The sequence below is a fragment of the Python bivittatus genome, unplaced genomic scaffold, assembly GCF_059951505.1.
Source record: "Python bivittatus isolate LINGU-HERP-01145 unplaced genomic scaffold, Pbiv_v1 ctg000080_np1212, whole genome shotgun sequence".
NCBI classification, from domain to species: domain Eukaryota; kingdom Metazoa; phylum Chordata; class Lepidosauria; order Squamata; family Pythonidae; genus Python; species Python bivittatus.
Genome location: NW_028277035.1, coordinates 46,432,979 through 46,459,353, shown reverse-complemented (window position 1 = coordinate 46,459,353; position 26,375 = coordinate 46,432,979). Strand labels below are relative to the sequence as shown.

Here is a 26,375-nt window from a genome sequence, read left to right as displayed (position 1 = left end):
GAATCAATATATTATGAAGACCGAAGGAGAAATGTGTCTGTCACATGAAAGAGGGGTATAGCAGAAGGATATGAAGAGTGTCATGGGAATGGAAACATAATAAAAGAGATCCACAGAGCACCAAGAAGGGAGTCTGGATCCAAAGAGCTTGATGAAGATTCATAACTGAGCCTTAGGGGCAGGCTATATATGGATAGATAAAAGAAACCAGTCAGAGAAAGTTGATATGACTTGGTATGATACCATATTCTTTCAAGAAATCAGGTCTGAAGAGTCACGTAACACATTGTGCATTAACAGAGGGGATTTAAAAATAAAGGAGGTTGCTGGGTAGTCCCACAAGCATAACAGTATCTGATTAGTATATCAATCTACTAACTGGCATTTCTTTCTTATAAGAACAGAGTGCAATCAAAAGAAAGTGAGCGCAGGAACCCCTCAATTCTGCACAGTGTTTCTGCTGCTTTCAAACAGGATGAAGAAACAAATTCTCAAGAAATCCATTTTAGCACCAGTTCTGTTTCCCACTCTGGGGCATGTACATGGGACTCGGTTGGTGAACATGGTCTCCTTTTCTGTCCTCCCTCACAATGCCCCTCACTTACCGTTGAGCCAACGGGAGTTGTACTGGTCAGTCCTCATGGCAGTCTGCTTGCCCATAGTGCGGAAGATGGCTGCATCTGTGCCCATGAAGTCAATGTAGACACCAGCATAGAGTTCTTCATCTGTGGGCAAGAGGCATAAATCAGGGGGGGGGGGGGAAGAGAAGACAATTGTTCCGCTCTGAGCAATGCCTTCTAGAATTTCTTGTCATTATAGCTATGCTGGCAGAGAACCCTGGAAAAAGTTGTCCAACACTTCTGGAGGGCGTTAGGGCTGGAAAAGTTATAAAGCATATGATAATAAATGACCCTCTTTCCTAAGCTAGGAACAAAGCAAGGGTACTCTACACAACCAGGATTCCCATTTACTCACTCCACTGATTTGCTAAAAGAAAGATAACAAAGAAACCCGGGATGCCTACAAACAGAAGAGAACATTGTCTGGATTCTTCCTAACATTCTAGGAACAGAGCAGAAGAATACTGGAGAGGAGCGCCCTCCCTGCCTTTTTCTTCTGTGCCAAGAATTGTGGGTGACAACCCTGACACAAATTGAATATTGGGAAGGGAAGCATGTTTAGGGGGATTATTCTCCCGCCCATCTTCTTGGCAAGAAAACAGAAAAAGGAACCCCTTAGACTCTATTAGTGATAACTTTGGTGTTTAATATATTGTCAAGAGAAGAAGAAACTGAACCAAAGTCTAATTTTCCCCAGATAGGAACAATGCTGAAGTGTGGGGAGGGGAGATCTTATCAACATGTTCCCCCATTCATCCTTTTGCCTCAAGGTGTTAGTCACAAGACCCGCTGCTTAGGTTAGTGCTTCGCTAAGCAACCTAACTTTCAAATACTTGCAGATAATAGTACAAGGGAGCATGTACCTCAGAAGGAAGCAATATTGGGCAGAAAGACGTGGGAAAGAGCAAGAGGTAAGCACGGAGATTTCCTTATCTTTCCCTAACTCCAATGCCCTGCCCAAAGCTGCTTGCAAAGATAACCACACTGAATTCCTATATTTTGAAGGTCAGCTTAATCGAAACCTAGACGTCCTTTAAGTATTTCACAATAAGGCTCAGCCCAAGCTCTGAACTTCTGCCAAATAATCATAGAGAGCAGCTTGGAAAATAAAGGCAGGGAGAAGGCAAGGGGGTGTGGAGGGGTCTGGTTCTACTAACCCCTCGCCTCCGCTTAAAGACTTAAAATAGCCTGTTGGAGCAAACAGCAAGCGTCTTTTGATTAAGCAGTTTTGTTAAGCAAACATGCAAGTAAAGCACATGCGCATGGAACATGGGGCTTTTCTGCGGCTGCTAAGAGAGAACTTAATAGTGAACCACACGGTATTCACCGAGCTGTTCATCAGGCCATGATCTACTGGCATAGGGGCACAATTCTTGCTTTTCCCAAACTGGGGTCACAGCTGCTGCCAGATTAATTTTAAACTTCGGGGCTTGTCCTGTAAATGGATACTGATGCCTGGACAAAATCAGAGGCTGGCAGGCCACATCAAGGGGCTGGGAGATTTGTGGGAAGAAGGAACTCCGGCCAGTGCTGGAGCTGACTGTGGGGGGAGTACAGTGCAGCTGTTGTGCCACTAGTTAGTCTGGGGTTAGCAGGACAATGATACCACTCCTAATGATCTCCCTGCTGTGAGCTTATGTAATTCCAGCCCTCCTCCTAAGGAGAAGATCTGTGGAGCTGGGGTTCCCACATAAGAGATGGGAGGGCCCTATGGGGAAGGGAGACACCACATCAGCCAAAGTTCAGAGAACGTCCATGGCTGGAATCAATCTGCAGGTGCACAAAGCCGAAAAGTCTGCATGTGGCAACGGAATATGTCTGCCCGTAGCAAAATAACAGAATAAAACCTGTTCATTCCCTTCTCTTTCATATGGCCAAACGTACACAAACATGTTGATTATCAAAAAATGAAGGCAAGGGGATTAAAAATGCAGGAGGAAATTATGGCAACTATACGATCAATGGAATTAAAGAGGATTCAACATCCTGATGGGATTTTTTTTCCTACTCCACCCTTTTTCTTTTCTTTCTTTCTTCTTGATTCCGTATAAAACAATGCCCAGCTTTTCCTAGCAGATACCACCGCACAAGGCAGGAGCTGCAGCAGAAAACTTCAGAGGAGCAGGTGAGAAATGTTTTTTTCTGGGACTCTACACCTACTGCCTGTTCCTCCACCGCTGGGGCTGCAGTCTGCTTGGTCCTGAAGTAAAGCTCTTATTGCTTACTAGCGCAGAACAAGATGGGAGCACTTACTATCCAGCTATTAGCAGACTCTCAGGAAGAACTGTGTTTAAAGCTGGCTGGTTAGGGCTACAGCCTGACTAGAGACCCCAAAAGGGAGCAACACCAAGAGATTGCCATTCCTGGAGTAAATGCAAGCACCTGGTAGCATGAAGATGTGTGCATATGGAGTGATTGGGACTGCCCTTGGATGGCAGCCAGGAAATTGGGATGGGGAGTGAAGCCCTACCTGGCCTACTGTTGAGAGGTGAAATGCTGGGAAGGAATAACTACAGAGGATATCCCATAGTATCTGCCTGGTTGATCCGATCTGCAGGGTTGGCATGCTCCAGGTTCGAATAAACAAAGCCATATATTGGGTCCCTGGAAGCACACCTTCTCTGCAGCCGCACCTGCCCTCTGGAATGAGGTACCCCCTGAGATTCCAATGGCCCTGAAGACCTGGCTCTTCACCTAGGGATTGGTGAAGGTGAGTGAAGCCCCTTTAGAATGTGTGGGTTGTTATTCCGGCTCTGTTATTCTTGCCATCTTTAATCTTCATTTTTGTTTTTTTGTTGTTTTTAATGTTTTAAACAATTTGTAAACTGCCCAGAGTCACTGGGTGTTGGGAATAGTAGTAGTAGTAGTAGTAGTAGTAGTAGTAATTCTACTTTGTCTGGTGGATGCCTAATACTAATGGTTCCCAGTGGTTTTCCTAACTTTGATGCTGGACTTGAGGTTCCTTTGTATGCATGGATTTACATTTATTTGCGCACATACACACACAGATATCCTTTGAAAGTATTAATTGACTGTTAAAGCATGTCTTGTAATGTGGGAAGGCAGGGTTTATATTTAAATTTACATTTCCATTTACAGAACCTAGCGTAGCAATCACAGTAGTGGTAGGGAATAGAAGATTTGGCACTGAGTGGCCAGCAGACCATTACAGTGGAGGGGAAAATAGAATTATAGAGTTACTGTATTTCTCCTTCAGGTGGCCTTCTCAGCTCTCAAGCCTTGGACAGTTATTTGAAGCCCTCAAAGGTTGTGGTCTTATTCCTCTGTAATACCAAGTTGGCTCAAAATCAAACAAAGATCATCAAAGAGATGGCATGGATGTAATGCATAAGAACAGTATCTCCTTCACCTAGTGAGAGAACCAGTGCATGTTTAATGTAAGTGTCTCAGTTTTGGGGCTGGGGATAGAGTTGGGATTCTGTTGTAGACTTTCCACCTTGCAGTCTAAAGGAGTTCCTGGCTGGGCTGAGAGAGCTGGTCTTGGAATTGGTGTTGCAGACCCCTAGACTTACGATGTTGGTGGATTTCAATATCCACTATCAGGCTGGTTTATCTGGAGTATCTCAGGAGTTCATAGCCATGACAACTATATGTCTATCCCATCTTGTCCCAAGGTCTGCACATGGTGCTCACCAGAGACTTGATTTGGTATTTGGTTCTGATCAGGGAGGAATTCCATAGGTGGAGATTAGTTTTCTTCATTGCCATGAACAGAACGCCATCTGTTTATGACCATATTAGTGGCTGCAATAGGGAGTTTGCTAGGGCCCTCAGCGCAAATGCTCCGTAGCACTCTAACTCTGCCAACCTGCTTCAAGAATGGCCCCGTGATACGTGGATGATTGCAGGAGCTTCAGCAGCAAGGTAAATGGCTGGAACACTGGTGGAGGAAGACCTGACTTGCATATTGGTGTTGTGCTAATAAGCTCAGCAAAGAAGCAGTTCACTTCTATATGCATTGCTTCTGCGAGCTCACAGGCCGTTGAGTCGCTTTGGGTTGTGAGGGGGCCGTCTCCTTCCTCCTCCTCCCAGTGTTATTTTATTATTGAACCAACAACATTATTGTTGTTGTTGTTGTTGTTGTTATTATTTCTGGGCAAAATACAAAGTGCTGATCACTATCTTTAAAGCTCTATATTGCTTAGGTCCAGGATATTTTGACAGAACGTCTCCTTCTGTATTTACTTCCATGCTTGCTGAATTCTCTGGGAAGATTCACCTCATGTGGTGATTCAGTGTAAAACCCTCTCTGTTGCCAGCCCTGTTCCTTGGAATACACTTTGTGCAGTGCTGAGGGATCTAAGGTCTTTATTAGCTTTTATAAAGTTTGTTCATACTCACCTTTTAAAATTAACTTTTAACTCTTAATTGTTGATTTTAATTATTCATTCTTTTCATTGGTTTTTATTGCTATTTTAACTGTTTCTAGTGCTTTGATTGTAAATGTTTTTATTGTAAAGTGCTGAGAGACTTCAATAATCAATGGTACATCAAGTTCACTTCATTAACGAATTAATTATGGCAGAGTAATAGTTGATAATTCAATGTCATACATCAGTGGGAGAAGCAATCCCTTATTTAATAAGTGAAAATGAATAAACATAATCTGAATAACTTTCGCTGCATTTCCTTGTAAGAATTCTCAGGAACTCATTGGGCTAAAGAATCTCACTACCAAATTTCTTGGGTGCCTTTAGAAGGATTCTAGAGTTTTCTGGCTCCTTCAAATGCAAGGAGGGACCACAGAATTCTTTTAGGGTTTTTGTTGTTGTTGTTGTCTAATATACTACTCACTAGAAAGACTGACATTATACAGCCAAGAAACTCACTTATTAATGCTGATACTGTGTCCACCTTCGGGTCATATGAGCATTTCCCTTTGCCTGACTCCAACTTCTCTGGCTCTAAGTAGAATATATAATCCTGGAATACAAGGCAAGAGAGGGATATACCATCTACGTTATCACATACCTTTATTCTGGATGTCTCCAACCACATCAGATATAAGGCACTATATATATGAATGATAGAATACAAACATATCGTTTCTGGGGTAGAATTTTCACCCAAACACTCGAATTTAGACAATTCTGGTCATAATATGTCTGCTCCCTCAAAGTGGCCTTGAACCATGCATGGTGGCTGATTCTGAGTGAAGAGCAGATCAGCTCATCATACAGAGCAGACACTTCCACACCAACCCCATGCCGTGGTGTCCCTTTTAAATTCTATTTTTGTTTGAGAATGGAGAAAAGCACCAAATCCTGCTGCACGCTTAAACAAATGATTCACCCCATAAAAGACAGCTTTTGCCCCATCAATGAGATCCATTTTAAAGCAGACTCCATGTTTTGAACATCCCATCAGCATTGGACTAGAAGGTGCAATGGCAGCAAGAGAAGTTAGAACAGGCATTGTTCTTAATGCATGGTTTAAATGGCCAACTGGGAGCATTTTCTTGGATGCTCTCAGGTCATTCTAGCAAGTGCTGTGCTGTTCAGGTGCAATGGTTCTGAACCATATTTCAGGTGTGTCTCACAAGAGCCACAGCACAGCCCTCCCAACCACTTTATTTTGGAAATATCATTCAAGCCCCAAGTATCTGTTTTACATCTGAGTTGCCAAAACCACATTTCTGGGCCCAAATACAGTAAATCTGTTTTTTGATAGAAAAAAGGAATAGTTAATATTAAACTGCTATCTTCCACCACCTTTTCCTGCATGCTGTTATATTACAAGACGTTGCATGCAAATCATACTTCTAGAGCTCACCGTCTCATGGAATCATCACACATTGTGTTGAAGGCAAAGAGCAGGAACCTCTCCAAGAAAGCCCATTTTTTCAATCATATCAACCTGCTGTATCATACTTTCAGATCATTGGCAGGCCTGGAGAAATTTTCATTGATTATGAGCATTCAGTGGAGAGAAATAACTGCACTGTGCAGACATCTGAGGAAAATGTTTAGCTACCCCAAATTATTCTTAAGTGACACCAATCCACATATAGAAATGTTTAAGTAATGCAGTGACACACTGTTTTTGACAGTATTTGAATTGGTGCTGAAATGTAATCAGGATATATTAAACTGAGATAAATGTGAATATGGCACAAATCATATCTCTCAGCTAAACACTTCAGGGACCTTCGGATAACCATTAGCTGTCTTGTAACAAGCTACATCCTTTCCTTGGTATGAAAGAACACTTAATAGCAAATCTATCACACTTTCCTCTGAAGATACTCGAGAGCAGACAAACCTTGAATCGGGTTGATAAAATCCAGACATTAGATGTTAGGCTGAAAGTTGCAGAATAAATGAAATTAATTACTTCCTAACTCTGAAATGGTATGTCGAGATTCACTTCTGCCCTTTTTAAGGGGTTGCTGGAAAAGTCAGTAGGTGCACAAAGAGCCATGAAGATGTCCTGCCCAACCAGGATGGTAGAATTCACTTTTGGGAAAAGCAGCAGCCCAGGAGTAGCTCTTATTAATAAATAGTTAGGAAATCGCTGCTTTATTGCGTTAGGAACCATCCAGAAACAAAAACAAAGGCTCTGAAAAAGTTCAGATGCATTTTGTGTTTTGATAGCTTGATAGAAACATTTGGCATAACACTTAATATAACTCTTTTAATTCTCACTTATTTCAGAGGGAGATTGTTTGACCCATCTTGAAATAAATAAGACAGGGACATCACTATTTTATATTATTAATCTCTTGGGGGAAATACATATTGAAAATGTTAAAATAAATTTTCTCAGAAATATTAACAAAGGCATTTTAAAACAAAAATAATGCAAAGTCAGTTAAGAAGCACAATTAGACCTTTATTAACCATGAAAAATGTAGTTTGCAACATGTTTTTCATGGTTTACAACATGTTTTCCTGCATTTTCTAGCCAAAAGCTCAAATATAAGCAGATAACCAAGCATTGTAGAGATACTGTTCAAGAATTGTGGCTATTTATTAATAGATAATTCTCACAAAAATTAAAGCAGGAACTTCTTAGGGTCTTTATTTTCAAACCAAAAATTGGAAATCATAAATGTTTAATAGCTTTGTGCCCTAAGATAGAAGGAGCATGAGGCAGAATGTAAGATACATGGTTAAAATATTAACTATTATTGGTCCTTCCTTTTGACAACATCCATACCACTAGGCTTTAGTGTAAATGCCATCTTAAAGAGGGGTTTATCTAGGCAAAATGAACCGTGCCCCATCTTTCCCTGAAGAATGGCTAAAGTCAGCGATTTTCAGCAGAATGAGCTGAGTTAGCGTGAGCAACCCAAGAGACATTCGCTGGGATGAATGAACAAAGTGAAATGATAGATGTGATTATGCCGATAAGGAAGTGGAGAGCCCAGTCTCATTTGGGCCCCAAATGCCACATAATGTTAGCCTGGATACAGCCCAGGTACATCAGAATATTCTCAGAAATTCAGGTAGACAGAACTTTCGAATAATGGCAGGGCTTTGACCGGAAGTGCAGGGACCTTTTTTCCCTTGGGGCAAGGACGGCTGAAAAATCACCTGGCCATACATACGGTATTGAGTTCTTCTAAGGGCCTCCCTTCTCTATCTGTCCTCTAGTGAGCAGTGGCAGAACAAATCTTTTCAGGGGGACTCCTTTGAAAGTCCTTTTAATTTTTCTCAGCTTTAAATACTTTTATTTCCCCAAAATATGTGACACACACACACACACACACACACGTATATGTGTGCATCTGTGTATGTGTAGTAAACACTTCCTCCATCTATCTAAACACACTCACCATCAATTTTCCATGTATTTTGTTACATTTTAATAATAGGAGTCACCCCAACTTGCTGGAAGGTGGAATATGAGTACAAGAAACACACAAATCTGTTTGCTTTAAAGAATTACATCTATTGCCTTCAGCACCAAAGAAATTAGTCAATCTTTGTTTAAAATGCATTCTTTAAATTCAGTTTAGTTCACTTTGTGAACTAAAATGTTACAAAATAACATCAACACTTGAAATTAACATGTTCAGGCAAACGTTTGAAAGATTAGATTTTATTGTAGAATGATTTAGTCATGGAACTGTTTGATATTATGGCCAAAAGAATCTGTTCAGCCTCAGCAAGCTCATTGTGTAGCACTGCATATTCATTGTGAACTTTTTAGGTGCATCATCTTGAACTCAATGTAGAAATCTATTGCCAAATATAAGAAGGGCAAAGGATTTTCATCACATTGGAATCCAGGAGGAAACATATTAGGAATGGGATCTCATGGCCAGTAGTACTGGCAAGTAATTTTAAACCCCAGATTAAATGGTCTTACACAGTTTCCCTCCCTCCCTCCCCTCCCCTCCCCTCCCCTAAAAAAAATTAATTTAGAATCTGTAATTGTGTACATGTCCAACTGGCTTATTCCCCAAAGAAAAACACGCTACGGCAAATAGCATCCATACTTTTGGATCTTTCTCTGTTCATACTATTAACATGTATTTATACAGCATGCAGAAATGTATCCAATCCACACCCCCAGCCTCCCACCTTCAGCATGACCTTGATCCTTCCAAACTACTCGCAACTTATAAGGCAGCCTCTCTTCAGTTCAACATTTGCTTGAAATAACAATCCCATGTGTCTGCATTTCAAGTGGTTGGATACACTTGTATGCATGCGAATATCAAAAATCCTGAGAGACTTATTTCTTGACGCAGGTCTTATGTGAGCCTGGGGAAGGAGGAGTTAGTCTGAGAGAGGAGACGCAAGGAGAGGCTGTACAGGAAGCGCGCTCATTGCTTGATGGGCACCTGCGTGTCTTGGCAACGCTTGGCCCTCCCCCTGTTAGTTGCTTGTTAGGTGCATGCCAGTTGAAAATGAAGGTTAGAGAGCCCAGGCTCGGGCATGCTAGGGAAGGAGCCATGTTGTCCTTGGGGAAGGACAGGGCAGAGCGCAATTCCCACCTTGCGTTCCACTGGAGACGGGCGGAGGGAGGAGTCAACTGCTCTACTTCCCCGTCCTCCCTGCTGGATGGACTGGTTCAGCTCAAAAGCCTGAGGAGAGGAGGAGCAGAGAGTTAGCGCTGGCAGCAGCATCTGCCAGAGAAGCAGGAATGGCAGGGTCTGGCCAGAGAAGGCAGCATGCAGACGCTTCACTATCTCTGTCAAGTACACATACTGATCACCACTGAGACCAAGTTCTTCTTCAGAGTTATATCCTCTCTATGGTCTGAGTAGGATAGCAGCTATTCAGTCACTCCACAGGGCTACTGGGCTGACTCCATCTGGAGAATGTCATACCCGGGTGGCTTCTACACTGAGAAGGTCTGAGGCATCTTAACTATATTGTTGAGGTTGCAGAACTAGAAAGGTTGGCCACATAGCTAGCAAATATTTAATATTTTAATGGGTACCTGGGGCTCCAGATGTTGCTAAACTACAACTCCTAGTCAGTATGGTCAATGAGTAAGAGCTGCAGGTCAGCAGGATTTGGTGGGCCATTGACTTGGTTTTTACCATAGAAGCATAAACTGTGGTTAAGAGTAGAACAAGTATGAAGCAAAGATGTTCTTTTCAATAGTTACTATGCTTTTTGTTTGGTTTCTGGGAAGAAAAGACTGAAGCATTAACATTTTTTAAAACAGTACTTCTATTTTTTCATCATTTAGTCGCAACCGAAAGACGTAGCAGCAATATAATATCAGAAACCTGTGGTAGAAAATGGTCAAGTGAGGTCTGTATTAAAGTTAAACTAGGCAAACCTTTAAGGAAAAAGATTATGAGAAGATAGTCTATGGTGAAAATGTTTTCCACCGCTATATGAGCAGTTTCCCTTTGTATCATTTTTAAGGAGCAGTGATATCTAACACCAGCAAGTAGAAGCAAAATACAATGAAAAAAACCTACAAACTATTACAGGTGTGCTAAATGGAAGATAAGGCTTATATTACATATATTGGTAGGGGTGTCCCAGGCCACACCGGATGGAAGTTATCATAGTATGCAGTCCCCTTAACGTCAAAGATGGTGTTGCTTATCTGTTAATTGAAAACATGTTAACAACAGCAAAACCTCTGGTTGCTGGGAAATAAAACTTGGATAATGTTCTATTAATAGTGCAGTAAAACATGGCACGCTTCCAGACTGTAAAAGTGACAAATGATGTGCAGAATGCAAATAATCCTTTAAAGACATAATTTTAGACAACTTCAATGGCATTTCCCAAGGTGCTGGATCAATTACTGTAACATAAGACATAATTCTGGGCATGTCTGGGATTTAAACTCTATTCAGTGCAATGTCAGTTTATTGCTAAATAAATATGCATTGCATCAGGCAATATCTAATAATATGATGTAGATTTAATTTTCTTACAATTTTTCTCCTCTCTTACAACATTCTTTTATTCTATTTCTTTGATGTCCATTTTAGAAACCACAGATATGAAATAAAATCAACATGCTTAAAATCAAGATTTATTCTGATGCATAATTTGCCTGATTAATCATCAGATGCTTACAGCCCATTTTTTAATTCTGCTACAATTCTTTCTTCAACTTTTGGGGTTCTTTTTGGATGAGTTTCATATTATCCTTTTCAATACTTAAAATTCATCTCCATATCAGAATCTGTGAAACACAGCCTTCCTCAATTTCTACCTTCCAGGGATTTTACATTACAATCATCCTCACGGTTGGACATGATGGACACACTGAATTGGAAAAGCTTTTGTAAAACAGGTGTATTTTCCATCATAGCTCATCAAATTTTTAAAATAGCTATACATCCATAAAGCTTTACATACAGTTCTCCCTTATTCACCCATGTTTCAGAGTTGTGACCATTACAGAAAAGAGACTAGTCCTCCAGCTCACCTCAGTTGCCAGTGGACAGAAGACAGAGGTGTGTGGACCATCATAATGCCAGAAATCTCTTACATCCTTTAAGCATAGAGAAAGAATATCCTAATGCATACAAATGGTATGTACATTTCCTAGTACATACAAATGGAAACATTCATGATTGTGCATTTGTTACAGCAAGGCTCTGGGATTTGAACTATGCAGCCAAACCTAGCATAGAAATCCTGACTGTTCCACTTGCTTAAAGAAGTGTTAGCATTGGCTGGAGAATGCCGGTATATCCATCTGTTTGGATGGGCTTGATGTCTGCTTAAGACTCTTGTCTTTGAGCTAACGTAAAAAGGTAATTCTCAGTCCTGAATTTGTAAACATTTTCTTAAGTAGGTATCTGAGTCATTTTCAGGAAGACTTCCTGTAATGATGATAATGTGCACAGCTTAAGCATGGATACATTTTTGAGACCCATAAAAATAGGGGGCTCATCCTACCTGCACTCTTTTACCATAAGGGGGGAAATAAGGCTAAATTAAAAATGAAAGTGTTTTCCAGATTTTGAGGGATTTGCCAGAGCCAACCAAAAACAAACTTAAAGCAGAATAAGCAACACTATGAGCGCTGATTTCCTGAGCCAAACCGTTTTCTAGGACAGAGATTTTTCTTTGTTTTTATGTAAGATTCATTATTTGACTAAGAATTTTGCTTCTCTGTGGGCATGCTCTCTCAAGTTCTACTGTTTTCAAAGATCTGTAGGTGTATAGGAGGACGCCTGGTAGCTGGGACAAAGCACTATAATAACTGGAGTCATTGCTCCCAGCAATGGTGAGAGCAAATGCTGCTGGTAAGATCTGTAGGACCAAAATATGAAATAAATGCCTAATATAAATATAGACAGCAAAAGACAGTTTCATGATATATGGGTGAGAAGAGGTCTGCATTACATTGTTACACTGTCCCCATCTCCAGTTCAATCGTATCTAGGTCCTGGTAATGGGCAGCAAAAATGATTTCCAAACCCTTTCCTGAAAACAGAAATTTGCTCCACAAACCTAAAGAAAAGCAACATAACAAATGCAGCACTCCAACTATCTGTGCAGCAACCTTTCATGAAAAGAAATGGTAAATAAATACCAAACATATCACACTAGGTCTGATATTTTGTGGTATATCGGCAGTCATGAGTACTGAAACGCTACTCTAAATAGCAGTTCCTGAGTTAATGTCGCTGGATTTATTAATGGGCTCCACTTCATAAGATTCTCAGCATGGACTTTTTATATTGGATAATTGATCCCCAACTATATGTAGTATGGAAGCCATACTAAGCTTTGAACTTATTTTCTAAGAAGTGAACACTCAGTAGATGGGGAGAATGGTTCAATACCTCCATTTTAAAGAGGACAGTCTAAATTGCATCAAGAATAAGAATGATCTCAGCTCATAATTACTTTATCCCTATCACATATCCTACATATTTGCTCCTTTTTCTCACTTTGCAACAGCAAAGTGAGTACAGAGAGAGACTACAACTGAGGAGATTCAGGGTTACATCTTCACCTATCCATGGGGCTGAGTGAGTGACTTTAGACTACTGTCAAGTCCTAGAGATTATTGCTGTTCCAAGAGGACAAATTACTGCATAATACCTTAAGCCTTTGGGGTTAGACATGGGGTACAGAGGAAGGCTCAGTCTCAGTGCTCAAAGCCAGACTCTGATGGTTTGTTGAATATAACCTCCCCCACCAAGGTCTATAGGAGTGTAATCTGGGGTCTGCTCTTCTAGCATAGGCTGAGGCCAAGTCCAGATGCTTCCCTACTACCAACCTGGCTGCAGTTCTAGCCATATGCTCTGACATCACCTCACCTGTGCTTTGCGGCCCCGGTTGACAAAGGTGCAGACAGGATTATATGCGCCAGTGCCACAGACATACAAATGTGTTCGATTCCAGGGCTGGATAAGGCGGATGAAGTTCCCACACTCACCCTAGAAGACAAATGGAACATTAACTTAAGCCTCCTACAGAATTGTATCCACTTCAAGGAGGGGAGGGGAGTAATTCCATCCTCTCTTCACCATGACCCAATGAAAGAATGAAAGGCCTTCTGCAGGAAACTGCTTTACTATTAAAGAAAACTCCTTGCACAACAAGCAAGCAAGCCCTATGGACAGGTACTGTATGTGCATTGAGTGGTCACTGCAGCAAACTTAAGACTGAGCAGTTAAGGCCTGATGCTCTTTGAGTATGAGCAAACATACATTTTGAAGCATGTCTTCCAAGGAAATTTTGGATGTGCCTGCAAGGCAATTTTTCTGCACGCTGTCTTTTTTTGAAGAAGTTTGAATTAATTTCCCTCCCAGAGCCAACATTCCTTGGTCATGTCTTATGCTACAGCATATCTGTAGTTGAAACAGACTATAAATGGTGCAAGTCAAAGCTTTCCTTCTTGTCCTTGGCCAATTTTTCTAAAGTCTGAAAAAAATAATAGTTGTACAATTCCAGAGAAATATCTTGGTGTCAGGAGGGCAAATGCCAGACTCCTGGTCCCGCTTATTTTCAGACATAAGGAAAATGATCTGAATACAAATGCATGAAAGGAAAAACCTTCTAAACAAGGAGTTTCTGGTCTTATTGGTTCAGGGAAGAAGGAAAAGAACCCCAGTAAAGCTGGCTCTGGCTCCCCACTCGCTAAGCCAGTGTTTTTCAACCTTGGTAACTTTAAGTTGTGTGGGCTGCAACTCCCGGAATTCCCCAGTCAGCACACAATTATATAGATAAATAATAATGTCATAATTAAATAAAATAATGCGTACATATGTTAAATAAATAAATAAATAAATAAATAAATCCTTGGCGAGGGAGCGTGAGCCCCCCCCCCCCTTGTTTCATTGCATCTGGTCTGTCATTCTTGCCATCTTTTCTCTTTTATCAGTTTTAATGGAATGTCTTTGTTTGATTGTTGTGAGCTGCCAGAGTCATTGGGAGTCGGGCAGCATACGAGTTTAATGTATTATTGTTGTTGGTCACATAGTCAGCCAGATGTTTAGATCGGATTTGGCATTTTTATCCACTTATCAAGTTCTTCCCAAGGGCCTGGGATAGGCGGATAAAAATGCCAAATCCAGTCTAAACAACTGGCTGACTGTGTGACCACCACTACCACCACCACCAATATATTAAACTTGTATATTATTATTATTATTAATATTATTATTCTGCAGTGAAGCCTAAGCAGGGGAAGAAAGTGCCCTGTTGGTAAATTTTCACCTTCTTCCTTATTTTTCCTCTTTTAGCAATTGCACAAGGACAAATGTGATGTTTGTTGATAGCTTGATGGCACTGTATTTCAAGATAGTGAGGACCATTCAGAAACCTTCTAGGATACCTAGAAGGAGAAACAGATGACTAGGATGGCTGTGCTAATGCACTGGATCCCTTAGAGCAGTGTTTCTCAAGCTCAGTAACTTTAAGCTGTATGGACTTTCAGCTCCCAGAATTCCCCAGCCCACATGTTGGGGGTTTCTAGGCATTGAAGTCCACACATCCTAAAATGGCCAAGGTGGAAAAACGCTGTATTAAACAATATGAAGGGCTTGGAAACCCCTTGGCTAGTGAAACTTATACTGAATAGTTATCTGGTAAGTGATAACAGAGAAGAGCAGAGAATGAGCAGAGAATTCCCAGCCTGTTGTTAAGGCCTAAACTTATTAATTAATTGGATCTAGGACCAGGAATGGAGCATAAAGCAGTGCATCTGAGCACAGAGTCCCATTTCCTCTTCACAGCTCAGGTTTCCTCTTTGCCTCATGCCTCAGTCTGGAGGATCTCAGCTAGAGCCAAGGGTAATAAAGTTCAGGAGGAAGGGAAATATGCAAGCAAATGCAGTTTCCTTTGCTCCGGGAGTTTGGCTCCTCTGAAATTAAGCCTCAAACAGTAGCAGCTGAGAAATCTCCACAAGACAGAGTTCAAGGACAGTTGGCCAAAAGGCTAGCTAGGCCTTGCAGGAAACAGCTTGGTAACCTCTGACCTTACTTCCTCCTACTAAGAAAATCAATATGCATTACTACCAATGAACTTAGCTCTGGCTGAACACATTTTCCCAGTTCCTACAGTCTACTGCTGATAAGGCATCTTCATCTTATTATGTTCCATGCACAGGAGTAGAAATATTTTCAGCCACAAGGGCCACAGAAATTGCCAGGTCGGGGCTCATGACCTACACTTAGTCACATGCCCTGGCACATAGTACACAGCAACATAACCTTCAGTTGGGCAAGGTTGCTGGGAGAGGACAGCCTCCCCCTCCCTCACTAGTCATCCTACTGTAGGTCGCTGTTGTTATCAGCTGAAAACCAGAGATTTCTTTCCTGCCTTCAGACAATCTTCTGATCAGCTAGTATCTGAGCAAAATGGGCAAAGTTCCCAGCAGCTCTCTCTACAACCCCAGGTGTCCAAGAACTGCATGAAGTCCATAAGCTATGGGTTGACTTTCCATCCTGCACTAATCTGTTACCAGTTGCTGTCTTCAAATCAAATGCCTAAACCAGCAGCATTAGCCCTGATTTTGTCTTCTTGTAAAAGATATTGGGAAATGCAGATGTACAACTGCTGTCAATTCTTGAGTTCATGACATTATTTTATGCCAAGGGGTGAGAACCCCAAACAGTTTTGGGCAAACAGTTCAGGGCAATCTACCTTACTCTTTCATCTTCTCCACCAATCAGTAGAGAACATTCATTCAAAGTTGCGGTGTGATTTATGGTTCATAATATGCCTACACAGATACAAATATTGGGGCCCAAATGATCAAAAAAGCCTTGCATGGCTAGTGCAGAAATTACCTAAAATGGTCCAGAAAAGCCATTTTTTAGCAAACACAGCAATCAACAGGATTCTATTATTAGCTATCGCCTAAAGTATCTGGACTATATGACTGAAAGGGTGAGAGTAAACAGGAGGTAGGATGAGGCAGGGAAAGGTGACAAAGCACAGTCAGCATTTGGTCTTCTTGTTGTCTGCCTGAAATCCTTGCGGAGGTGTGAGCAATACCCCTCTTGAGCATATGGTGACTTTCTATTTTAAAGATAGGTAAGGATGAACCTCCAGCAACCTCTCCTGCCTGATAATAGGACATCTCCATCCTGAACTCTTGTATGAGCTTGAGGATAACATCAGAAGTACTTACATTATTGTTCTTCCCTGACAGGACACATTCATCTATCCTTTGCTGCGATGCAGGCCAGTGGATCTGCCAAGCAAAACAACATCCCATAGTTACCACTCTAATTTCCCATAGTCTCTTCTCAATCCCAGTCCCAAACCAGACAATATATTGAGTTGGCAGTTTTTCATTAGAAATCACTTGGGGCAATATGATCATTTTGGAGACCAGCAGTTGTATCACCTTACTGTTTGTTCCAGATGTGTTTCTTAAAGGCAGCACTTTTGGGGGGATGGATATTCCAGAATAACATCTTGGGAAAAAGTAATCGACCACATTGCAATGCGGTTGTTCAAGAATCATAGCAATGGATCAAGTTCTTGTAGTAATAACAAGAACAAGTGCATACATACATACAGACTTTAAAACAATTTAGTTTCACATTGTTTCACAAATAACAATAGTTTAGAAGTGAAGAACATTGAAATATTTAAAATATTTTGCAGGAATGCTCATGTAACCCAGTTTTAAAATGCACAGACATAAGCAATGTTTCTCACACTCTGTTAAGGCTTCATTGTTTTGTATGAAGAGCCAGTTTGGTGTAGTGGTTAAGGCATCAGGCTAGAAACCAGTGGGAAACGGTGAGTTCTAGCCTTGCCTTTGGCACAAAGCCAGCTGGGTGACCTTGGGCCAGTCCCTCTCTCTCAGCCCTAGGAAGGAGGCAATGGCAAACCACTTCCAAAATCTTGCCAAGAAAACTGCAGGGACTTCTCTAGGCAGCCTCCAAGAGTCAGTGCTGACTTGAAGGCACAGATACATATAGTTATGAATTCTTGAATGGGTATATACACTATTTCTCTCCATCTGCATCTCTCTCCTGAGTTCAAAATGGAAAATGGTCCTCCAATGGAGTCTTTTCTGACCAAACAGCCTACAGATTACATGTTGAGCTTTCCTCTTAGCTCTGCTGCATTAATTATGATTTTGTAGCATTAGCAATCATAAGTAAAAGGAGAAATAGCATAATTGGTAGCTGAACGTTTAAAAGAATGAATATTAACATGTAGATGTGCATAGCAGGATTAGAAAAGAGGGAATCTACTTGCTTGAATCAGGAAAGACTACATGATGCTTCTGGATATGAATGAGCCTCTGGATATCTATCTTGACACCCACTTGCCTCCCTGTTTAAACATTTAAAAAAAAGTTTTTTTTAAATTAAAATAAGCAGGAAGCTGGCAAGCTGCAAAGCGAAGCACTAGCTTCTTGCATCATTTAGGCCTTTTGAGATGCTAAAGAGGAATCACTTTGTGAACAGCTAAATCTCTCATAGTAATCATTTTGAAGGTGCACCCACCATGCTCTCCAAATTCCCAAAGTACCCCTGGTCCTGAAGGACTCCTAGCTTAAGTGAGAAAACAGGCAAAAACATAAATAAGCAGTAAATGGTGATGTGGCATAAGAGGTGCCTGTCAGAGTTTGTTTATTATTTTTGTTTTATATTTGGTAGACTAATCTTATGTTGAGTGATGTAGGGAGAAAGAAAACAGTTGACCTATTGAAGAAACAAAATACCAAAAAAGCAAAACAACCCCCTTCCTAAAAAATCAAAGGGTGATCTGGACAAATATTAATGTTTGTTTAATATTTTGTTCATTGCTAATTAAGCTCTATGCATTAAACTCTAGGAAAAAATTGATATATCAACTGTGGAAAGATCGAGTGCAATTTTAAAAAAGCAATCCTGTTTCCACCTTACTTTTCAACAGAGACTCATTTGCTTCAATATCTGTCTACTGCAAATTCAGCATAGATAATCCCAGAGGCATTTTGTTCCCCATCAAACAGAATTTCCCCGCCTGCTCCTGATAAGAAATAAAAAATGCTCTTACAATCAAGGGCTCCCGATTGATATCATGAAGGTCTAGCGAGAGGATGTAGTCTTTGCTCCCCACATACATTCGGTCATGATCTTCATCCTTCAGCAAGATTCGATAGTCTGTTGAGTTGAGAAGGAAATTGAAGAAGCGTGCAGTTCCAGTGGCCTTGAGCTCTACAGGAACAAACACAAGAAAAGACCTATATTAGTTGTCTCCTCCTATCCTGATATCATAGACAAACCTCTGAAATTAACATGCTTGATTTAAGAGAAATCAACATGCTCCCCACACTCAGAAAGACATTTAACTATTAAATGTAGCAACATACATGTGTGCATTCACAGTAACAAATTGTTCAAAGAAACACTCGTCTTGCAGCATAGCTTAGCTCATGAGACCCCATCAGCCCAGATTCAGCCAGGTTTATTGAAAATCAAGAATTTCCACTGCATCTAACTCTGGATTATTTTCTACTAGAATGTCAATCTGTGAGGCACAAGAACATCTAAGATACATATGAAAAAATTTAAAGAAGCATTTCTATAAAACACTCTGCAAATTGAAGAATAATATACAACTGTTAAAAATACCAGTATGAGAGCAGACTTCTATTCAGTCTTACATACCATGAAACAACATGGATTCATATTGGATATTCATTGTGTTCTTATCAATAAAGATCAATTTCAGACAAGCTGAGCATTTGGAAAGTGGGATTTCACTTCCTAGCAGGTTAGTTTATATGAAAAGGGCTTTTCTACTTCTGGCCTCATAGCAAGTCAGGCATACTGAGATTGCCCAAGCTTTGCCAGCTAATTGTGTGCAAAAATCTCCCTTTCAAGAACCCATTCAGTTTTCCTTCTGGACCATGTTGATCCAGCCATCCCAGAGGTAGGGGTGGTCTACTAATTTTCTAGAAATAAATTTTCTGGAATGCAAAATGATTTGTGGTTTAGCTCTGACTATAAGAGCTTGATCTTGATCTCCCCAATTTTACAAAGCTTGGGCTTTTTGTTTACTCCAAGAGTGGGGTCAATAATGAGTGATGCTGGTAGTTGTATTTTAGCATCTGGGAACCCCAAATTCCTCACCCCTAGTCTAAGTGACATATTCTGAGACTCTGTCTAAGCCCCACTCCTTTTTCTGTTTGCTATTTTGGAATTTGCCTTTTATTTGCCTGACCTTCCTAATCCTTTATTGCTTCTTTAGACTTTGACTTCTTAGTGATTTTAACTATACAGTACATTTATTTGCTGTGGCCCATCTCATTCTTATTCTGGGACTCTGGTCCGCCCCCTTGTCTCTGGCCTATTTGGACCAATGATCATCCTCCCATTCTCTTTAGATATCTACATGTAAAAATGGACCTCAGTGAACCTCAATGAAACGAACCTCAATGAACCTCAACCTATACAGCAGGAATGTCCACATTGGACAGATTTTCTATAGAAAAGGAGGTTAGGCAAGGTGTGGGGAGGCTACATTCTGCCCCTAAATGTGCTGTGTATGAATCAATTGTTTTCCTTCTCTCTAAGCCTCCCTATCTAATTCAGCTTGGGAACAGAATAGTGTCATATGCATTATCACATCACATTTACGTATCTGTCAATGTACTTTAGGTGTTACTGTAGATATATCCTACATCTACAGAGTCTAGGAATCAGCCCCAGGAATGAGACCTGATGCCTGATATTGATTTCACACCTTGATTCCATTCACATGTTATTCTTCTTGACATCTTCAAATGAAAGCAGACTGATCATTAACAACAATTCCTTTTACAATATAATGACATTGAATTCTAACCAGGAGGGATAGAATGATAAGCAAATCAGCACAGCAAGGAGTCATCACATTCATTTCACCCAAATGAGACCTTTCCTGAAAATAAATCCCTACAGAAATTGGCCTTCCAACTTACCAAGAGCAAAGAGGGCAGCTTTAGCTGCTGCAAAGTGGTTGATAATTGCTACTGAACATTCGCAACACCTTTGTACAGTATGTCAATATAATTACCTTTAAAAAACAACAAATAATTAATTTACGCTTTGAGGAAGCTGTTTGCCAAAGCTGCCAGTGAATTAATTACATCGCTGGGCATTGAGCCCACACGGGTCCTTTGTTTGTGCAAGTGTGCTGTTCAGTGTGGAAGGGGGCATGAGACTAAGCAGGTTTCCAGCAGTGAGCTCTTGTCAGTGGAACGTCCTAGGCAGAGACACCATTCTTAACTGGGAGAAGCCTTCCCTTAAGGAGGAGGAGAATTGGAGCCAACACTTACTCAGAACTCTGTTCTCACTTCTGATTTAAGGATTACTGAAGAGTTCATTTCCTCAAGTATTATTGCCTTTTTTGGTTGCTAGCCCAGAAAATTTGAAGTTGCTAAAAAAGGATTCCTTACTTTAAAAGCTAGTTTAGTTAACAGTTTTACAATTATGTAGATAAACAAGTCTCTCTTGCTATTTTCATCAAGAGGGTCTAGAAACTGCTAAACCCAGCCTTACCCCAATAATAGAGCTCCAGATGGGTTAGCTGGCAATTCTTCCACCTGCTAGTGGAGTATTCTGGGAGTTGCAGTCTAAATGCACAGCCCCTCCCCGGTTATTTAGCTCATCTGCTAAATAACAATTATTATGTGATCTAATTAAACAGCAGTTGTTTATGGAAATCTAGATTCTCCCAAAGTGCTCATGCTGGCTGGGGAATTCTGGAAACTGAAGTCCACACATCTTGGAGTCGCCAAGGTGGAGAAACACTGGCTTACACTGAAGCTGCCCTACCTTTCTGTGATATCCACACAGCGGGGTAATTACTGCCAATGAAGCCATGATTCCCCCAATCGCCAAAACCCCAAAAGAGCATCCAGCAGACCAGCCAATGACACAAATCGGAAGGAGGAAGCAGGAAAAAATTAGGCTGGTCAGGAAGGCCTTAAGAGACCAGAGGAGGAAGGAGGAATTGTACCAGCGCTGAGGAAAACCATAGCTTCATTCATCTGGCCAACAATCAGGTGCATCACCTGGTTATGAAACAGATTGGCTGCATCTTTCCAGCATCCCCAGAAAAAAATATTTTTGCTTTTGACAAAGTCATGTTTCACAGGACAATTAGGCCATTTCTTCTTGATCAGTTCTTGATTTTGTAAATCAGATTAACATTACAACAAATCAAATTTATTCAGAATCCAGGCATAATAAGAGCGTGACCATGCTTTGTATGATGAATTAACACACCTAAAAAGATTAATAAAGCAATCAGTTGTCTTACATGCAGATGACTGAGAACGTCCATTCCATCTTTCCCCATGTTGCTACTTGCTGTCAGAGATCTATTTATACTTTCAGTGCAATTTATTATGTCACATTTACAGAACTTATTGCTAAAAGTATGGGGATACTTGATAATTACATTCCAAATACACATTTTTGAGAAAGTGCTACAGTCCTGCTCACAACATCCCAGAGCTTTGAGTTCTCCAAAGTTACAACTAATCTAGACCTGCATTTCTCTAGTATGCTCAGCCCGCACTTCTTTCTGGACAAAAGTAATATCCAGAGTAAACCTTTTTTTAAAAAAAGAGGAGGAGGAGGAGGAGGAGGAGGAGGAGGAATTGGATCTATTATAAGATCTCGGAGTGATTTGTGGTAAATAGCAACCATTCCTTGCTCATACTGCTTAATAATAGCAGCAAAAAAAAAAAGAAAAGATTCTCTGCTTCCCCCCCCCCCCCCCAATTATGCTGCTTCAGCAGAGGATATCCAACAGTGGGTTTTAATGTTGGAGAATTGTGAGAGTAATTTAGTTCTGGAACTCAGACAAATTCCAGAACTAAAGTAGTTGCTCCTCACCAAACAATTCCATAAAATATTTATGGAAAGTGAGCCTTGCTTTAGCATCTAGCACCAGCTGATAGCTTTGGAGCTTCTAGTAAAGAAAAAAAAAAAGCAGTTTCTGCAACCTGAAATCTGTGCTTTATTTCAGTCAGGAAAGCTTCAAACCATGAGATTCATTAAGAAAAGAGATTTTCCAGAGTTGGTATATCTATGTGTGTGAAGGCCTTGACATTCAGAAAAAAACTTGAAGAATTTTCAAACCGCTGCTGGCTGAAGGAAGGAAGAGAACAGTTTGCTATTTTGTTCATCAGACAAAGCAAAAAGTGTGAAGTCAAGAAATCTGAAGATGATGCCAAGTAGCCAGCTAAGATATGAATTGAGCCAGCAACAGAAGAGTAAATCAATCAATATGTTTATTTTTTATTTGCATGTATAGCACATTCGTATTAAAATATAGCAACTCAATATAAACCATTTCAAACAAACAGCATCATGCATGTAGGTTGTAAAATTGCTTCCTAAAGTTCATTTTTCAGCAGTCTCCAGGAAGACCCAAAAAATACCTGGGAGATCCAACCACTAATGTTATTACTCAGAACATGCTGCCCCTCGCCCATACAAATGGTTCTCATGATGGAAGATAAGACGGTTCTGCTGCTGACCTTAAACGGGTATGTGTGGTCATACGGGGGAGGCACCTCGAGATTATAGATAAGTCCACACAAATGTTTTATGCTATCACTATGATGCCCCCCCTTACTCCTAAAACATCCAGTGCAAAGTCTTTTGACACTTTTCCTCCAACGTTCAATTTCTCCCTAAGTTGCTTTGATGACAGCTGTTTGGAGTAAATGTGAGAACCATGCACTACCAGGGAAAGTATGGCAGTATTATATCTGGTGCTGGGGGGAATGGTGTCAGGGTCTGGCTGCATGGAGAAGCAGCCGGGCCCTCCTTGCCACCCTCTCTGTCAGGGTGGGTGAGGGCACCACCCTGTCTCATTTGATTGCCATAAAACAACTGGACACAACTCAGAGGAGAAGGAAACAAGAGGACTAAACAAATAAGTGAACAAACAGATCCTTCACCCAGCACAATAAGTGCCAGCAAACAGTTAATTCTTAGAAGTTTCTCTAACTGATCTAAAGGAAAGAAGTTTGCAGGTTCGAAATTATGCTCGTTTTTTTTCTTTAGCTATTTCCCACTGTGCAGTAACAGTGTTATGCAGATGTGAACAGATGAAATGTTAATTCTTTAACTGCACTGTTTCATTGACACGAGGGAGGGATAGAATTAATAGGTGCAAAAAGAGAGAGAGAAAGGGCATGACTGGAGTGCAACAGACTGCAAAATACATATGCCCTTTAGCACACTTCCTGTTTCCTTGGCTTTAGAACACTGTATACTGGTGTGTGTGTCTCACACTCCCATTTTAACAAAGTAGACACTGTGCTATGTTCACACTGGTGGGTCTGCTCAGTAGCCATTTTATTATATACCAATATTACCACCAGAATGCCTCACAGACCAAAGGCCTCTGGTGTAGATCCTGCTGAGGAAAACACAGAATATAACCAATGGCTTAATCATTAAAAGGCTATAAGATGCTTTGTTGCTTTTTGTCAAAAACACATCTCCAAAAGGCAGTTGACTTTGACCTTCAGAAGGTGTTTCTAAAAGTGATAAGATGAAAGAGGGTAACAGTCAGATTTTATTTATTTTATTAGCACTAAAGCAAAATTATTATTATTATTATTACTACTACTACTACTCTCCTTCATGGATCACTGCCTTGTCGTGGCGAAGAGGCTTGCATAACTCAGTGAAGCCATGAGCTATACCATGCAGGGCCACCCAAGACGGACAGGTAATGACAGAGAGTTCTGACAAAATGTGGTCCACTGGAGAAGGAAATGGCAACCCACTCCAGTATCCTTGCCAAGAAAACCCCATGGACAATGTTAAAAGGCTAAAAGATATGACGCCGGAAGATGAGCCCCTCAGGTCGGAAGATGTCCAATATGCTACTGGGGAAGAGCGGAGGGCAATTCCAAGTAGCTCCAGAAAGAGTGAAGCAGCTGGGCCAAAGCCGAAAGGACATTCAGCTGTGGATGTATCTGGAAGCGAAAAGAAGGTCCGATGCTGTAAAGAACAATATTGTATAGGTACCTGGAATGTAAGATCTATGAACCAAGGCAAGCTGGATGTGGTCAAACATGAGATGACAAGATTGAACATCGACATCTTGGGAATCAGCGAACTGAAATGGACGGGAATGGGTGAATTTAATTCGGGTGACCATTATATCTACTACTGTGGCCAAGAAACCCTTAGAAGAAATGGAGTTGCACTCATAGTCAATAAGAGAGTGGGAAAGGCAGTAATGGGTTACAACCTCAAAAACGACAGAATGATCTCAGTGCGTATCCAAGGCAAACCATTCAATGTCACAGTCATCCAAGTCTATGCCCCAACCACTGATGCTGAAGAAGCTGAAGTTGACCGCTTCTATGAAGACCTACAACACCTTCTAGAACTAGCACCAAAAAAAGATGTCCTTTTCATCATAGGGGATTGGAATGCTAAAGTAGGAAGTCAAGGAGTAATCGGAATAACAGGCAAGTTTGGCCTTGGAGTACAAAATGAAGCAGGGCAAAGGCTAATAGAATTCTGTCAAGAGAACAAGCTAGTCATAGCAAACACTCTTTTCCAACAACACAAGAGACGACTCTACACATGGACATCACCAGATGGTCAATACCGAAACCAGATTGATTATATACTTTGCAGCCAAATATGGAGAAGTTCTATACAGACAGCAAAAACAAGACCAGGAGCTGACTGTGGCTCAGATCATGAGCTTCTTACTGCAAAATTTAGGCTTAGATTGAAGAATGTAGGGAAAACCACTAGACCACTCAGGTATGACTTAGATCATATTCCTTGTGAGTACACAGTGAAGGTGATGAATAGATTTAGAGGATTAGATTTGGTAGACAGAGTGCCTGAAGAACTATGGACGGAGGTCCGTAATATTGTACAGGAGGCAGCAACTAAAACCATCCCAAAGAAAAAGAAATGCAAGAAAGCAAAATGGCTGTCTGATGAGGCTTTACAAATAGCTGTGGAAAGAAGGAATGCAAAAAGCAAGGGTGAAAGGGAAAGATATAAGCAACTGAATGCAGATTTCCAGAAAATAGCAAGGAGAGATAAGAAGGCCTTCTTAAATGAACAATGCAAAGAAATCGAGGAAAACAATAGAATGGGGAAGACTAGAGATCTCTACAACAAAATTGGAGATATGAAAGGAACGTTTAGTGCAAAGATGGGCATGATAAAGGACAAAAAAGGCAGGGACCTAACAGAAGCAGAAGAGATTAAGAAGAGGTGGCAAGAATACACAGAAGAACTATATAAGAAAGATCTTAATTTTCCTGATGTCCACGCTGGTGTGATCACTGACCTTGAGCCAGACATCCTAGAGAGTGAAGTCAAGTGGGCCTTAGGAAGCATTACTAACAACAAAGCTAGTGGAGATGACAGTATTCCAGCTGAGTTATTTAAAATACTAAAAGACGATGGTGTTAAAGTGCTGCACTCAATATGCCAGCAAGTTTGGAAAACGCAACAGTGGCCACGGGATTGGAAAAGGTCAGTTTATGTTCCAATTCCAAAGAAGGGCAATGCCAAAGAATGCTCAAACTATCGCACAATTGCACTCATTTCACATGCTAGCAAGGTTATGCTCAAAATCCTACAAGCTAGGCTTCAGCAATACATGAACCGAGAACTACCGGATGTACAAGCTGGGTTTCGAAGAGGCAGAGGAACTAGAGATCAAATCGCCAACATTCGCTGGATCATGGAGAAAGCACGAGAGTTCCAGAAAAATATCTACTTCTGCTTCATTGACTATGCAAAAGCCTTCGATTGTGTGGATCACAACAAACTCTGGCAAATTCTTAAAGAGATGGGAGTACCAGACCACCTTATCTGTCTCCTGAGAAATCTGTATGCGGGCC

General features: G+C 40.9%; 1 protein-coding gene across 4 annotated transcripts in view; it reads right to left on the bottom strand.

Moving 5' to 3' along the window:
* SEMA3F (semaphorin 3F) overlaps positions 1-26,375 on the bottom strand; it is a 141,696-nt gene that overhangs the window by 28,574 nt on the left and 86,747 nt on the right. For 3 of the 4 annotated variants that reach the window (XM_088133997.1, XM_088133996.1, XM_088133995.1), the window contains exons 3-8: positions 18,536-18,696; positions 16,665-16,727; positions 13,345-13,464; positions 9,586-9,675; positions 5,471-5,564; positions 606-725 (exon numbers count right to left, since the gene is read on the bottom strand). In XM_088133997.1, the coding sequence (XP_087990123.1) occupies positions 606-725; positions 5,471-5,564; positions 9,586-9,675; positions 13,345-13,464; positions 16,665-16,727; positions 18,536-18,696 (648 nt within the window). The remainder of the gene's footprint in view (positions 1-605; positions 726-5,470; positions 5,565-9,585; positions 9,676-13,344; positions 13,465-16,664; positions 16,728-18,535; positions 18,697-26,375) is intronic. The other variant, XM_088133998.1, reaches the window with a different exon arrangement.